Genomic DNA, 15639 nt, shown 5'->3' on the forward strand with positions numbered 1-15639 from the left:
GAGCATCACTGGACAGGAGGAACCTTGAGCTGGATTTTCTCCTTTAGCTTGGTGGTAACTGTTCAGATCTGAGAATTTCTCCAGGCTTCTCCTTTCTTTAGGAAATTAATTTTTTGGGGAATGTTTGGATAACAGAATAATTAGAATATTGAGAAAGAACTCTGACTCAAGCTTGGTGAGACCAGGAATGACAAAACCCAAGGTGAAGGTGAGAGGATCTACCCTTGGTTAGTGCACACATGAAATAATTGTCTTTAACAGTTCTCAGGTGCAACTCCTGACTCAAACACTGCTTTTTTCTTTTGCTTCTCCATTAGCCTCAGGTGTAGAAATTAGAAACTCCTCTGGGTGAGTAGCAGAGGAGTAAGGAATCTGCCTGAATACTCAAATCATCCACTTTCATTTTAGGGAAAATAGGAAAACCTTCAGGCATCTTTTAATACCAGAGAATTTACAAAAGACTTTGCTTTCACCTCTGCAATTTGTCTGCTTTTATTGAAAAAGCACAGTTAGGATTTAGTTTTTTTTTTTTTTTTAAAGCCAGTGTAAAATAAAGCTGGTAATGTGTTAAATGTAGTTTGGTTTCATTCAGGAGTTCAGAATGATTAATACAGCCTTTAAAGCAAAGTAATACCAGGGAATATTACTCTGTAACATTTTTATGCTATTTTAAGATATCTCACCTTTTGTACAGTTAGAAAAAAACTTTTTCAGGATAAATTGCTGTTACCTTTGTTTGCTTTCTCCTTTGTTTCCACCACTAATTCTTCTAGTGTTGGCCCCCTCATTTTTCTGATGTGTGCAGACTGAGTGCAGCTCACAGAGGTGTTTGTTTTGTGTTCCTGAATGGTAAATGGGGCTTTGGTGCAATTACTGTAATGCCCTGCTCAGTGTTCCTTTCTTTACCAACTCTTAGAGCTGAAAAAATTCCTCTTTCTGTGCCCACACTTAATCCTTTGCTTTTGGCACTTTGGGACCCTTGGGTGGATGTTGGATTTTTTAAATTAAGCAAAACATACTTCAGTTAAACAAAAAACAACTTAAAAAAATCAAAACTTATACCTCAGGTTTTTAAATATTTTAAATGATAGCTCAGGATACAGTTGATGAGACAAAATGCCAACATACCAGTTTCATGCTTTACTCCTCCAGACTTTGTCTTTTCCTTTAATTAAAGCCTTGTCGTTTGCTCCAATCAAACATTTTCTATCACAACATCTTTTGATGCCACTGCACATAAAAAACCTTCCCATGAGGAGGAGTTAGCTGCTCCCTTGCAGGGGAGTTGGGTGCAGTTCAAGCCTTGCTTTGTAATCACACGGGTGGAATGCACTTTATAGTTACTTGGGTTGTTTGCTTCACGATCTGTCAATGCTGTTGGAAGCCAGCAATGTGATTTATTTTCTCTTGCAGACGTATTTTTCACACATTATATATATTTTTGAAGATAAATCACCCCTCCCTGGCTCCTCAGTCAGTTGAGGTCAGTGGGAGCTGGCGTGGGCAGTAATTACCATTTGATGGCTGTTTGTCATCTTCTGTCAGAAGAATTGGTCATTCCTCTGCAGCTCCTGCTGCCTGACCTTCCTTGTTGTGACAGACACCAGTTTTAGCACTCTTGGGCATAAATTTTAGTGCCTTTTATTCATAGCTGCCTTTGATCCTCAGCGTTATTCCACTTAAATGCTGGAGTAATGCTCAGCTGAAGTGTGAATTGAGTACAGGACCGGTTTTTAATCTGTTATAATGCAAATTTTTCCTGGCTGGGATGTCTGGTGTGAGTCAGTGAAGTTGCTTGTCAGGGTCCTGGAGGTGGGAGACTGTCCTTGGATTCATTTCTGGATGTGTGAACATCCCAGGGGCCTTGACTGAGCTGTGAGCACTGAAGGGATCTCAGTAAACACCACAAGGATTGGCTTTTTTTTTTTTTTTTTGTGTTGCACTCCAGCCACACAAGTTTGGAGGAGTTAGGGCTGTGTAACTTGGTTTTCCCTGCTATGTACAAAAGCTAAAATGAGAATATTTCTGAGAGGTGTTTCCAAGCAGACTCTCCCACGTGATCTGTGTTCACCACTGTGAACAGTTTAAAATGCTCATTTTTGTTAAGGCTTTTCTCAGAATCCCCTTCTCCTGCAGGGTAGCATTTATGACTCTCAGATATCCTGTGCCAGATACCTGGGAGGGAGAGTTTATCTGTCTCTAATAATGACAAAATTAAGGAAAACATTAAAACACAAATAGCTTGGCTTGTTTTGATGTCTAGATAAACTGTTCCTTTTTAAAAGCTTCATTTAAATCCTGGTGATATTGGTCTCTGCAGTGCACCTGACCTTTATTCTTTCTACCCTGTAGTGTGTTTTAATTCCATTAATAATCTTCCTTCTTATAGAGTGTTTTCCAAAATGGTTTTTTTCATGGTTTTTTTTCCACTTGTGCACTCATATTTATTTATTTAGCTCTTCACTTGAAAGTCTGTCAAGCCAGAGGAGTTCTGCAGAGAAAAGGACCCAGCCACCCTGGGTGGGTTGATTTATGCTGAGCCAGTGGGTTATAAATTGATTTATTGGTGAGCCAATGGATTGATTTATGGGTGAGCCAATGGATTATGGATTGATTTATGGGTGAGCCAATGGATTATGGATTGATTTATGGGTGAGCCAATGGATTATGGGTTGATTTATTGGTGAGCCAGTGGCTTATGGATTATTTATTGATGATCCAATGGATTTATTTATTGGTGAGCCAGTGGATTATGGATGGATTTATTGGTGATCCAATGGGTTATGGATTGATTTATTGGTGATCCAGTGGCTTATGGATTTATTTATTGGTGATCCAGTGGCTTATGGATTTATTTATTGGTGAGCCAATGGATTATTTATTGGTGAGCCAATGGATTATTTATTGGTGAGTCAATGGATTATGGATTTATTTATTGGTGAGCCAATGGATTATTTATTGATTTCTTGGTGAGCCAGTGGTTTATTTATTGATGATCTGGTTGTGAGCTGGACTTCCAGGGGCTCTGGGGAGAATAAATTTCTGGAGTCTGGAACTGGAGGAGGCAGTGAGCTCTGTGCCCCGTCCTCGTGCTGGGATGAGAGCTCCCCTCGTGCCCACTGGGATGTTCCTGGGGTGTGACCACGATCAGATTTGGGCTCAGAGCAGTGGTTGTGTGCAGTTCCAGCTCCTGCAGATGTGGTTTGTGGTGTTGGTCTCCTGTAGTGCAGGAGATGTGCTGGGGTGGCAGGGAGCTGCCAGGGAAGGCAGGTCTGGATCCCACCGCTCATGGCTTCACGTAGAGCTCTGCCACAGGTTTGGAATTGGAGGGGTTTTTGGAAGTGCTGTGTTACCTGTAATGAGTGTGGAATGGGTTGTGGATGCTCTGTGAGCTCTTGGTCTGAAATCAGTTTTCTCTGACAGCCACATGTGCCTTACCCAGTTCTTTCTGTTCCAGTAAAACGTCCCTGAGCCCTGCCCTGGAAACTGAGGCAGAAAGAAAAGCAGTGAGAACCTCAGGGGTGGGAGGGAATTCAGAGGTGATTATTACATTCCAAAAATGCTTTTGTTTCCTGAGGAGATACAACAAATAGTAAGAAATTTTGATTTTCAGTTATTATTGAGTCTTTGGAAGGAGTAGCTGCAGCTGCATATTGAGGAAGAAACTTCTGTGGGTACATCTTGAATAAAGTTCTTTAATTTCTTCTGAAATATTTCAGTCTCTGCCTTCAATAATGAGGACCCGCCTTGGTATTGGAAGATTTTTCTCCTGCAGAGCATTTACTCCATATAAAACTTATAAAAATTTGGCTTTTGGAGTTGTAACTGTTTTGGTTTTTGGATCATGAGTATTTTTTTCCCAACCAAACCTGGTTTGTAGCATTCTTTGTCAGATGAATTTGTGGACATTGCCCAGATTTTCTTTTGGGAGTGGCAGGCAGGAGTCGTCTTTGAGTTCCTGTTGCATTTGTTGTAGTTTATTGTACAGTGGGTTGCTGCAGTTGCCTCAGCCACTCAGAAATTCTGAAATAATATTTTTCAACATCCTATGCATGCAGTAAATGAATGAAATGACTGAGAAATCATCCTTTAATGTCAGGGTGGCAATTTGAGTTTTCTGAAGACACTTTGTAAGTTTTCTGTGTGCTGAGCTGACAGGGGAAGACAGAGCAGTTCTTTGTAGAACTGCCTAAAATTGACACAAAGTGCTGTGGAAGGCTGGCAGATGCAACAAAAATTGAGTGTATTGCCATGAAGAAGTACAGCATTTTAAACACAGCGAGGGAGAGCTTTAGAAAGTGAACTTAGGGGTTTTTTTGGTTACAAAGGGAATTATTAATGGATTTAAGAACTTGGCTGAAATTTTATACAATTTAATTTATTTTTTTTTTTTTTTTAGAAAAAGGTTCAGAATGGCGGTAATGAGTAATAAAAGCAGTGATGTGATGAAACAGCTGGAATTGTTGTCTTTCCTGTACTAACAGCGGTGTTCCCTCTCTCCAGCTCTCTACAACTACGATGCCAGAGGACCTGATGAGCTCTCCTTGCAGATTGGGGACACCGTGCACATCCTGGAAACTTATGAGGGTAAGATGGCAAAAATTGAATTGAAAACTAGGATTTTTTTGGGGGAATTGCATTCCTTTTCTGTTTGTGACCCTCTTGAATTGGAAGGTGAAGTGAATGGAGATACGTGGTTGATGAGCTGGTGAATAAGCGCTGGATTTTCTGGGGAAGAAGAATTTTCCCACAACTGGGTTTGGTTTGTGTGGATCAATTGTAGCCTCTCCCCACCTTAGAGAAATGAGAGATGCTTTTTAGGAACCCTTGGGTGATGCAAAAGGACCTGTTGCTCCAGGAAGTTTAATCTGAATTTGGAAGTGTCCTGGATCTTGAATTATTTATGTGTCCCTTCTGAGATGGGTGCCTGTGTTAGTGATTTCAGCCTTTTCCAGGTGCCTCTTTGATGTGAAACTCTACAAATATCACCTTTACCAAAACCTTTCCTCCCTGATCCTTGAACAGGGAAATTCCAGTGCTGAGTTTGATAATCAACATGATGTGGAAGTTGTCACAACATTTTCAGCTCTTAATCCCAGCAAAATAAAACTTTCATTATATCCTTGAGTTGGAATTTTATGGCATGCTGCAGTTTGGAGAGGTGTGGGGAACACAGAACTAAACTGTGTGTTTAAAATAGTGCAACATTGTTCTGTGGAAACATGATTTACTTTAATATGTTGATTTAATGTGCTTCTCCAGACATTGATCTTTTGGTAGGTCTGGGTGATAAATTTATTTTAGTTAATGGATTAATTGTATTTTTAAAAATATTATATTTACTGACACAAACAATGCTATTTCAACAAGAGCTGATCATCACTTGAAGTGGAATTTTTGAGTTTTCTCATTATTCCTAGGCTGGCCTTTTCTTGGAGCTCAGTTTGCTGCTGCAATGCCAAGTTTGACTCTGAGCAAAGCAATCTTTCCACTATCTGATGTTGCATGCTTTAATAAACCCCTAATAATGCAGGGATTTTAAATGCAAATGGAGTGATTCAAATATTGCACAGCTTTGTACTTCTATATAAAAATAGATTTATTTAATGAATGTGGGAGAAACTGAGCAGAGAATGTGAAATCCTATCAGATGCTGAAACCCTAATAAATGCTGACTGTTCCCAAATAAGTGGGACAGTGGGGATGAGCCACTTTCCCCTGGGCTGGAAATAGAGGAAAACCTTCACCCTCTCAGGGTTTGGAGCACATGGGATGGGTTAATGGTAAAAGAAATGCAAATTCCTGTTCTCCCAAGCACTGATTGTTCATTCCTGACCTGAGATGGGGAAACTTAAAAAAACTTTTACAAATCAAACAATAACAAAGGATAACAAGTTTACAAAATCTCTTAATATCCTCAATTCAATACTTCAACAGAATGTATCGAACACAACAGACCACAATTATCTAAACCTGTTTGAATACTTATAAATAATGAACTTTCTTTACTTTTTAATGTAAGAAAAACTGTAATGTTAGTTCTCCAAACTTCTAACACCCAAATCTCAAAAAACTCTCCTAAACTACAACAAACTGAGACCAAACCTCTCTCTGAGCCTCTCAAAACAAAAGAACTCTCAACACTTCTATTCCTGCAAAACCATCACCAAACCACAGCAACCAAAGCTAAGACAGACATCTGAGTGATGCTGTAACTCTTCCCTTGTGCTCAGAGCTGCCAAGATCAGGGGATTATTTGAGTTGTTGGATCTCCTGCTTTCCCTGGGTGGAATTGCTGTGGATTGTGCCCCTGGGAGGTTTTGCTACAAATTCCCAGGGGTGTGCCAGGCTGAGGTGGGAATGGGCCCATCCAAAGGAAAACCCTCTAATTAAATAATCCTGGCACAGAAGAGTTGTTGGGAGAGTCAGGAAAGCCTTTTTGCTGAGGATTTTGCCATTCCTACCCCTTTTCCCTGTGGGGAAAGCAGTTGGCTTTTTTCATGGATACCTGCTGGAGTCCACGTTCTGCTCCTCACATCCTGAGTATCCATCTCCTCCCAATCCAAAATGGATTTGATACTATTTAAAATTAGTTTTCTGCACTACTTCCTAAGCTGAGAGTAGTTTTGAAGACTGGTCTGTGTGGGCTTTGAAGTGGTAGAAGTGCATTTTTTGGGTTCTTTCCCCTCTGAATCTGCATTGCCAAGAAAAACTCATGGGAAATCCTTGCTCAGTTGGGATCTCTGCAGAAGAGAGATGAGGACCTGGAAGGACTCAGTCTCAGGTCTGCAAGATCTGATTTTAGGACAAATGTAGGATATCTGTTGCTACCATGTACTGGAATTAATTTGAGTTGAACTTTTCCCCTGTGTTTAAAATAATATTTACTTTTGTTGCCCATAAGTAGAACTTATTTTGGAATTTGTGTTTATTATTAAACTTTTGACTTTTTAAATTCTAATTGTAGAATTTTTTTCCCTCTAAAATGCAAAAAAATTGTGTAGAAAGAATTCAGTGTCTGGATCCTGCAAAGTTCTGTAAAGTTTCAGTCTTAGGGAAAACATCCCCTGTTTTTATGGGACTGAGGAAATTGGAAATGAATGCACACATTTCACTATTAAATACTAAATCTGTGTTCTTCCAAGAACCAAAGTAAAGATGAGGCTACTTTCTAGACTAATTAATACTGAAAATAAAATTATTTTTTTTTTCTTTTAGGAAGTGTTTTAACTTATTTTTCAGTTAGAAAACTTTCTCTGTCCTAATCTGATCCTTAGAGGAAAAGCCAAACAGGAAAGCCACAGGAATTCCCAAATATCCTGCTCTGCAGGAGGGGTGATTGCCTTTTGTAGCAGGTACCCTAAAACCCAAGTATTTGCCACATTCTGGATTAATACTTTCCACATCTTTATTGTTTTAATTCTGTTTCTTGACATTATTTGATGGAATGTGCAAATGGAACCATATGATCAATAAATGTGGCTGATTAAGGGGAATTGCTGGGAAATGTAACAGAAAATCAACCTCAAGACCAAGATTAACTGTTGAAGCATCAATTAATTTCTAGTGCTGCTCTAGTGAGAAGGGGAGTTTGGCTTCCCAGATAGGGATTTTCACAAAAGTTATTCTTGATATTATGGGAAAATTTCGTTTTTGTTGCAGGATTTTTTGTTAGTTTGTTTGTGAATGCAGTGGAACTGTTAAAATGGACGCATTGTTTGAGGGTAATCACAGCAGATTCTTGAGTGTCTTTTGCAGCTTTGACAGACAGAAATATTTCATTGGTGTCTTCTTAGTTGAGCATTTCCTTGGATGCACGTCTCCAGCTGTTTGGTCCCAGATTTCTCAAGGGCAAGGTCTGGTCTGGTCCAGGGATGAGGAGTGCACAGCCTGTGCCAGGGCATCACCTCCTTCCCAGGGAAGGAATTCCTGGAATCCCCCAATGGTTTTTGCTGGAAAGGACCTTAAATCCCACCCAGTGCCACCCCTGCCATGGCAGGGACACCTCCCACTGTCCCAGGTGCTCCCAGCCCCAGTGTCCAGCCTGGCCTGGGACACTTCAGGGATTCAGGGGCAGCCCCAGCTGCTCTGGCAATTCCATCCCAGCTCTTCACCACTCTCCCCGGGAACAATTCCCAATTCCCAATATCCCATCCAGCCCTGCCCTCTGGCACTGGGAGCCATTCCCTGTGTCCTGTTCCTCCATCCCTTGTCCCCAGTCCCTCTCCAGCTCTCCTGGAGCCCCTTTAGGCCTGGAAGGCTCTGAAGGCTTTGAAGTGGTAGAAGTTTGTTTTTGGGGGTTTTTTCCTCTCTGAATCTGCATTGCCCAGAAAAACTCATGGGAAACCCTTGCTCAGTTGGGGTCTCTGCAAAGAGAGGTAAGGAGTTGGAAGGGCTCATTCTCACACCCATGGTGAGCTCTGAGCTCTCCCTGGAGGCTTCTCCTCTCCAGGTGAGGCCCCCCCAGCTCTCCCATGTTTTTGGGAAGTTGTTTAGAGATGGCCTCACCCTTCAAGTGACCCAGCCCCCATAGGAGCTCCTTCTTGGGCAGCCCCAGTGTCCCCAGCTGCACCAGTGGGAGCTGCATGGGCACCCTGGGCTCCCTGCACAGCTCCAGGTGGGCACCAGCACCTGCAGGAGCCTGGTGGGACCTGCCTGGCCACAGCAGCAGCAGCTCTGCAGGAGCAGCAGGGCAGCCAGTTCTCCAAGGCAGGTTTGGGCTGCTCTCTTCTCTTCTCATGATGATGGCAGCTCTGGCTGCAAAACTCCAGGAAGGAGAGGTTCATCCATGGGGAGCTGTCTGTGCCACAGGGCTTTTATTGCACAGGATGTCCTGAGGCAGCCCAGGAGAGAAGAAATAATGATTGTTTGTTCTCCAGTTTGTGCAGTGCATCTGATCACAGTTCTGTTGTTCAGCAGTTAAAAACTCCAGGACTTCAAAATGTTGCTTTATTCATCTGAAACTGTGGGAATTCAGTTTTTTATTAGGATTGGAGTCTGTGCACGGGTTTCAGGCAGTGGAGGGGAACACAGACAGAAATGCTTTGGCTCCTTTGCACCTGGCCATGGCTGGGAGTGCTGGTTTCAGCAGTAGCAGTAGTTTGGTGTTCCTTGGGAAGCAGCAGTGGGAGTGTGGGATGTGAGGCTGTGGCAGCCTCCGTTGGGAGGTGAAGTGTGGTGGTTACGAATTTGAGATTTTTGAGGTGGCGCTAACCCAGCCCCGAGTGCTGCAGGGAGGAGGTGATGAATCCCTCGGGCTTGTGCTGCAGGAGAGCAGACTGAAAAATCCCCTGTGCTTCAGCCTTTAATTTGGATTTCTGGCTCCACGTTGTGCATAATGAATTTATCAGCGTGTGTTGGTTCCATGGAAGTTTCTCCCTGTTCTCAGGACTGGGACTGCAGTTTTTATTCCGCATCTGCTTTGTGATCTCCCCATCCTCCCCTCAACAGGGATGCTGTGCTGTACAAACCCTTCTTTGCCAGGCTGGAGGGGATTGGATGCTGCATCCAGGCTCACTTCTCCAAAAGGGATCCTTGCTTCAGTATTTTGATATGTGACCCTTGAGTTCCCAAGTATTCCTGTTTCCTGGTGAGGTGGCTAACAGCTGAAGGCTTGGATTTGTGGAATTTAAGTGGGTTTTGAAATGGAAGGTAGCTTATCAGTAATTTTTTGTCAAGTTAACGCTCTTAAGTTGGTTTTGTTTGTATTGGTGAATTAGTAATTGAAATTAAATGCAGCAGTTAAACACATCATGGGAACAACCATCTCTGTCATGTACTTCTCTCCATTATCACTCCTGATTTTGCTCCTTCCAGGATGACTTGTTTTATCCAGGATATTTATTAAACCTGTGGAAAATTGAAATACAGGTGGGACGTGCAGGGCTGAAGCATGATCAGAACCCCCCTCAGGGTGCTGCTGAGCTGGGGAGGAGCAGCTGGGAGGTGCCATAAATGAACTTTTTAATCCTTTTCCCCTTGTTTCTCTCCCAGGTTGGTACAGGGGTTATACGCTACGGAAGAAATCCAAGAAGGTGAGTGTTGCCAGAACGTGGTTCTCATTTTGCTCTTGCAGTAGGGTGGGTTTTGGCACTGGGTGTGTGGGTGGGAGGGAGCTGGATCCCAGGAGTGCACTGCTCCCTGCTGCTCTGTGTCCTCAGCCTCTGGTCAGTAGGAATGTTTCAAGTTAATAAAAACTGATTTTAGCAAGGCCTAAGAGATGAGTGGCATATCCAGCTCTGGGGTCCAAAGGGAGGGTGTGGAGCTGCTGGAAGGAGTCCAGAGCAGGCACAGGATGGTCCCAGGGATGGAGTAGCTCTGCTGGGAGAGCTGGGATTGCTCAGCCTGGAGAAGGGAAACTTTGGGGTGACCTCATTGTGGTCTTGCAGTGCCTGAAAGAGCTACAGGAAAGATGGAGAGAGATTTGGGACAAGGGATGGAGGGACAGGACAAGGGGGAGTGGCTTTAACCTGGAGGAAGGGAGGTTTAGATGGGATATTGGGCAGGAATTGTTCCCTGGGAGGGTGGGCAGGGGCTGGGATGGGATTCCTAGAATTGCTCAATGTTTTGATCTGGAAAGGACCTTAAATCCCATCCAGTGCCACCCCTGCCATGGCAGGGACACCTCCCACTGTCCCAGGTGCTCCCAGCCCCAGTGTCCACCCTTGGGCACTGCCAGGGATCCAGGGGCAGCCCCAGCTTCAGTGGTGCAGCAGCCCCAGGGCAGCTGTGGCTGCCCCTGCATCCCTGGCAGTGCCCAAGGCCAGGCTGGAGCACCCTGGGACAGTGGGACGTGTCCCTGCCCATGGCAGGGGTGGCACTGGAGGAGCTTTAAGGTCCCTTCCAAGCCAGGCTATTTTATATTTCTGTGATCCCAGTTTTTGCACTTTAAAGGTAAATCAGTCACTAACTCTTGATCTGCATAATCTTTTTTTTTGTGTGTAGTAACTGCTGCACCAAACCTTTCCTCAGTAAAAAGTTCAGACCTTGATGTTCTCCTTGGTCTGTTCAGAGGCTGACACTGCTTCTGTTAAATACTGAATTCCAGGAGAAATGCAGCTCCCTGACCTTGGGAGTTTTCAGTTGTTCCCTTTGGAGAGGGGAGGAGGCTCCTCCTGCACTGGAATTTCAGTGTGCACCAAGGGCTGCATTTACAGCAGCTTTTCTGAGAGGAAACCACACAAATACTGGTTGTAGCATCATGTTTTATTTTTTGAGCCTTTTACTTCATAGTAGTAATTAAGCAAAATTAAACTTCAGGGTTTGCTGCTTTTTTCACTGAAACACTGCAAACGCTATGTGTGCCTCCAAAGGTGTGTTTTTAGTTGTTCCATGTCTAAAACTACAGTTTGGTGGTTCATCCCACCCATTTTCTTACCAGGCCTGGGCTTTTATTCTATTTTTGTACTTTGCCTTTTTTTTTTGTGTGTGAACACACTGAATTTCTCACAAACCATATTTCATGAACGTGCTTTTTACAGTCTGAGAAGCAATTAGATATTTTTCTTGCCTTAAATTAATTCCACATGTTGCTGCATTTGTCTGGCTGCCACTACATTTAGTGATTTTTAAATGTTTTTAAACTGGGGTAAAAATTCACATGCCCATGCTCCATTTCCCCTGGTGGCTTCCCAAGAATTTCTATTATTGCATTCCCAGATAATCAGAAAACTGAACTCCTACCTTGAAGAGTGGATGGTGGAATTTGCTTTATCAGCTTGACTTGGATTATTTTAAAAATATTGTTTTATTTCTGGCATCTTGATGAATTTAGAATATTTTTCCAGAGAAACTGTAAGATTGCAGTAAGGTCTTGAAAGGGCAGGCAATGCAAAAATTGAATATATATTAAAAAAGTCCCAAACACAACAAACATCATGCTCGAGGATGTGAATGGCTCTGCACACCCAGAAGTGTTTTGGCATATTTTAGGTAATAAACACAATCTGTTGTGTGCAGCTGGTTAAATAACACATTTTTTTTCCTCTCCCTCCCTCTCCAAGGGCATATTCCCTGCATCCTATATCCATCTTAAGGAAGCAATCGTTGAAGGCAAAGGGTAAGTTGGCTTTGAAAAGAACAAAACTCCTTTTTCCTGTTTTATCCACATCATTTCCATGCGTTTCCAAGTAACTTACACTTGTTTCCATGTAGTTTTCTGCTTCACTGAGAAGTTATTTTGTATTTTTACTGTTCCATTCCCTGGTGTGTGCAGTGGTTTGAGCTGTATTTGTTGTTCAGCAGCTCTTCAGATCCTTATGTATCAAATCAGCTTTGCTGGGCATGCAGGTAGAAGTCTCTAACATGAGTGTAAAAGTTTAGTTAAAAACCAGGAAAAAAACCCCAACCAAATCCAGAGGAAAAAGGAGGTGGAGTGAAATTAATAAATCATTACCCAGGTATGAAATGGACTGAAACAGGATTAAAATGTTTTATTTCTTTGTGCCTGATTTATTTTTATACTCTGTTAAATATGTAAATGATCAAACTACTAATCATGAGATTGCTGCATAATGACATCTTCCTTGCTGATTGCAAAACTGCCTTTAAGTACCCTACTTGTGCAATATTCAAAGATCTAGCTGGTGTTTCTTACCTTCATGGCACCTCATTTTAAAACAAATTACACAGAAACTTCGTGGTAAGGAATTGAATCCTTATTTTTTGTTGTGAGACCAATATTTTGAAAAAAAAAGAACAATTGAAGAGCAGTATGGTGGCATTGCAGGTTGGGCTCAGCTGGTTTTTATCTTGGTTGTTTCTTGTAAAATAAATCAGGCAGTAATGAATGTTATAGTGAGGTGTGCATTGATATCCTTGGGAGTGGACAAATGAGGAGAGGGTGGGAAAAATTCTCAAAGGTGTGGAGGGATAGGATGAGAGGGGATGGCCTTAAACTGAAGGAGGGCAGGGCTGGATGGGATATTGGGATATTGGGAATTGTTCCCTGGCAGGGTGGGCAGCCCTGGCACAGGTGCCCAGAGCAGCTGGGGCTGCCCCTGCATCCCTGGCAGTGCCCAAGGCCAGGCTGGGCACTGGGGCTGGGAGCACCTGGGACAGTGGGAGGTGTCCCTGCCATGGCAGGGAGGGAATGATGCCTCAGGTTCAGCTTTTCTCTTTTTCCCATTCTGTGCTGCTTTAGTGTGTGGGTCTGGGCTCACACCAGGGGATGCTGAGCTCTGTGCACAGAGCAGGGAGACAAAACAATTCCTGCTCCAGCTGGGCACCAAGGACAAATGATCCAAATCTCAGCCCCAGAGCACAAACCCCGTGGGCTGGAGAGAGAAAAACAAGCAGGGTGGGACTGCAGGGGCTAAAGCTGGAATGGGACAATGAACTGCAAGATGCAAATGGAGCAGAACTGATCCCAGGGACAGAGCCCGTGCCCGGCCGTGCATTTTGGGGCCATTTTGGTTCATCTTGGGTGCAGCCCTGGCTGGGCTCTGGTGCTGCCCAAGGTGGATCCATGGAGGGGATGCTTTGAATAAATCCCTGCTTTATTCTGGAGCTCTGTCCAGTCTCTGTTCTAGTGCAGCCTGCACAGGGCATCAGTTCAGGATCATTTTTGATCCTTCCAACCTAAACCATTCCATGATTCCATAATCTGAGCACATCCAAATACCTTTTATGTGGGGTGGTTTTACTGGTGTGCTTCAGTATCTTCAGTATCTTATTTTTGCTTATAAATTTAAAACAAGTGATGCCAATTCCAACCCACTTCTACTCCATTCCCTTTGGAAATGAACGGTTCTTCCTCAGGAATTATTCTAGTTCAGAATTTAGATTTAGATTAAATACCACCAGAAAAATTTCCATAGAAGAGCCTGCTCTGTGCAGTGGTGGTGTTGCCATTCCTGCAATTGCTGAGAAATTGTGTGAGTGTGGCACTGGGGACATGGCTTAGTGGTAACCATGGTGGTGCTCAATGCCCTTAAAGCTCCTTTCAAACCTTAACAATTCTGTGATTCTTCATTCCCACTGAAGCTGCTGCTTAATTCAGCCTTGTTTTTTTTTTAACTCTTCAGCCAACACGAGACTGTGATCCCCAACGAGCTGCCCCTGATCCAGGAGGTCACCACCACGCTGAGGGAATGGTCCATCATCTGGAGACAGCTCTACGTGGTGAGCCAAGCTCAGGAAAACGTTCACACCGGGAGGGTTTGGTGGGAAAAGCGGTGCTGGGAAAGGTACAGGAGAAATGAGAAGGAACTGCTATTTGTGAAGGAATTATTAATGAATTTTTCCCTTCTGTTGTGGTTGTTTCTAAAGGCTACTTTCAGTGCTGAAAATCCATGTAGCATCATCTCTGCTAAAGCACAAATCTCAGGAGTTTTTTGTGCTTGTTAAAGTACAAACCTCCTGCCTGTTTGCTCAAATCTCTTTACTTTCTTGTGCAGAATCAGGGGTTTTTTTGAGTGTTACCTTGATCCAGCAATAGTTTGTTGAGCAGTTACAATCCCTTTTTGTGTAGGTTCTATTATGTTTTATATATATAAAACATAGAACATATATATAAACATAGAAATATGATATATGGTATATATAAAACATATATACAAACATATATACGCATAACATATAATATATACACAACATATAGATAGATAGCATACATATTTTGTTTTATACAAAATGTTATATACACATAGTATAATAAATACATATTGTAATATATATTATAACATATATTATGTTATATATATAACATATAATAGATATATAACATATAATATTTTTTTTAAGGTATATACAGATTTGGAGTAATTTAACTTGTAATTTCATTAAAGAAATAGTGTTCAGCTGTTTCTCAAGGCTGCCAGTCTCTGTTTTGAAATAGTTGAGTATTTAGTGTTGAATTTGTGGGTGTAAACTGAAAGCTTTGTGAAATTATCAGTGTAGGCCTTTAACCTCTCAGTATTCCTTTACAAAAAGTTGATTCTTCCCAAATTTTGACACCTTAATTTGCATACTTGTTTATTTTGATATGCTAAGATTTCAACCACATAAGAATATATTCTTAGAAATTCGTAGTGATAATTATTGATAGTGTCTCAGATGGAAAGATACAAAACCAGAGGTGAAAGTGCACATAAATAAGATCAAGAGTTCAAATTTCTATTTAAAAGTGCAGTTCAGATGTGAAGCAAGGCCTGCTGTGGGATTTAAGGGACCTGGCCCACTCTTGTGATGCTCTCATTGTGCAAGGTCACTGTAACAAGATAATGGGAACATGAAATTCCTTTATTTAAAGCAGGCTTTAATGCAGTCTCTGTTTCCCATAAATATGTTTGAAATCTTGTATCATAAAAGTGCAAGCTGTGTAATGAAGACACGGAGTGTAATGAAGACGTTTGTGCTGACTAATGTGGCTTTTAATCACACCCATGAAAATAAAGATTAGGAGTAAGAGTGTAATGGAAGTGATGTAGTGTGGCAATATAGAAGATGAAGGATAATATCTTCTATGAAAAGAAGCAGATTATGTGTTAAACAGAGAGCTTTAAGGAGTTGGAATAGCAGGGGGTTTGTGAGGTGAGGAGCAGGGAAGGAGTAGAAATAAAAGCAGAAATAAAGGAGGAGGAACAGAAGCCCAGGAGGGCACTGGGAGCAGCTTTGCCCTTGGTTCCACTGCTGTGGAAT

At 42.3% G+C, this 15639-nt stretch overlaps 1 protein-coding gene across 1 annotated transcript in view; it reads left to right on the forward strand.

Moving 5' to 3' along the window:
- DOCK1 (dedicator of cytokinesis 1) overlaps positions 1 to 15639 on the forward strand; it is a 277491-nt gene that overhangs the window by 18477 nt on the left and 243375 nt on the right. The window contains exons 2-5 of the mRNA XM_066554638.1: positions 4504 to 4587; positions 9994 to 10034; positions 12003 to 12058; positions 14025 to 14121. Coding sequence (XP_066410735.1) covers positions 4504 to 4587; positions 9994 to 10034; positions 12003 to 12058; positions 14025 to 14121 — 278 coding nt within the window. The remainder of the gene's footprint in view (positions 1 to 4503; positions 4588 to 9993; positions 10035 to 12002; positions 12059 to 14024; positions 14122 to 15639) is intronic.

This window comes from Molothrus aeneus, chromosome 8 (assembly GCF_037042795.1).
Source record: "Molothrus aeneus isolate 106 chromosome 8, BPBGC_Maene_1.0, whole genome shotgun sequence".
NCBI classification, from domain to species: domain Eukaryota; kingdom Metazoa; phylum Chordata; class Aves; order Passeriformes; family Icteridae; genus Molothrus; species Molothrus aeneus.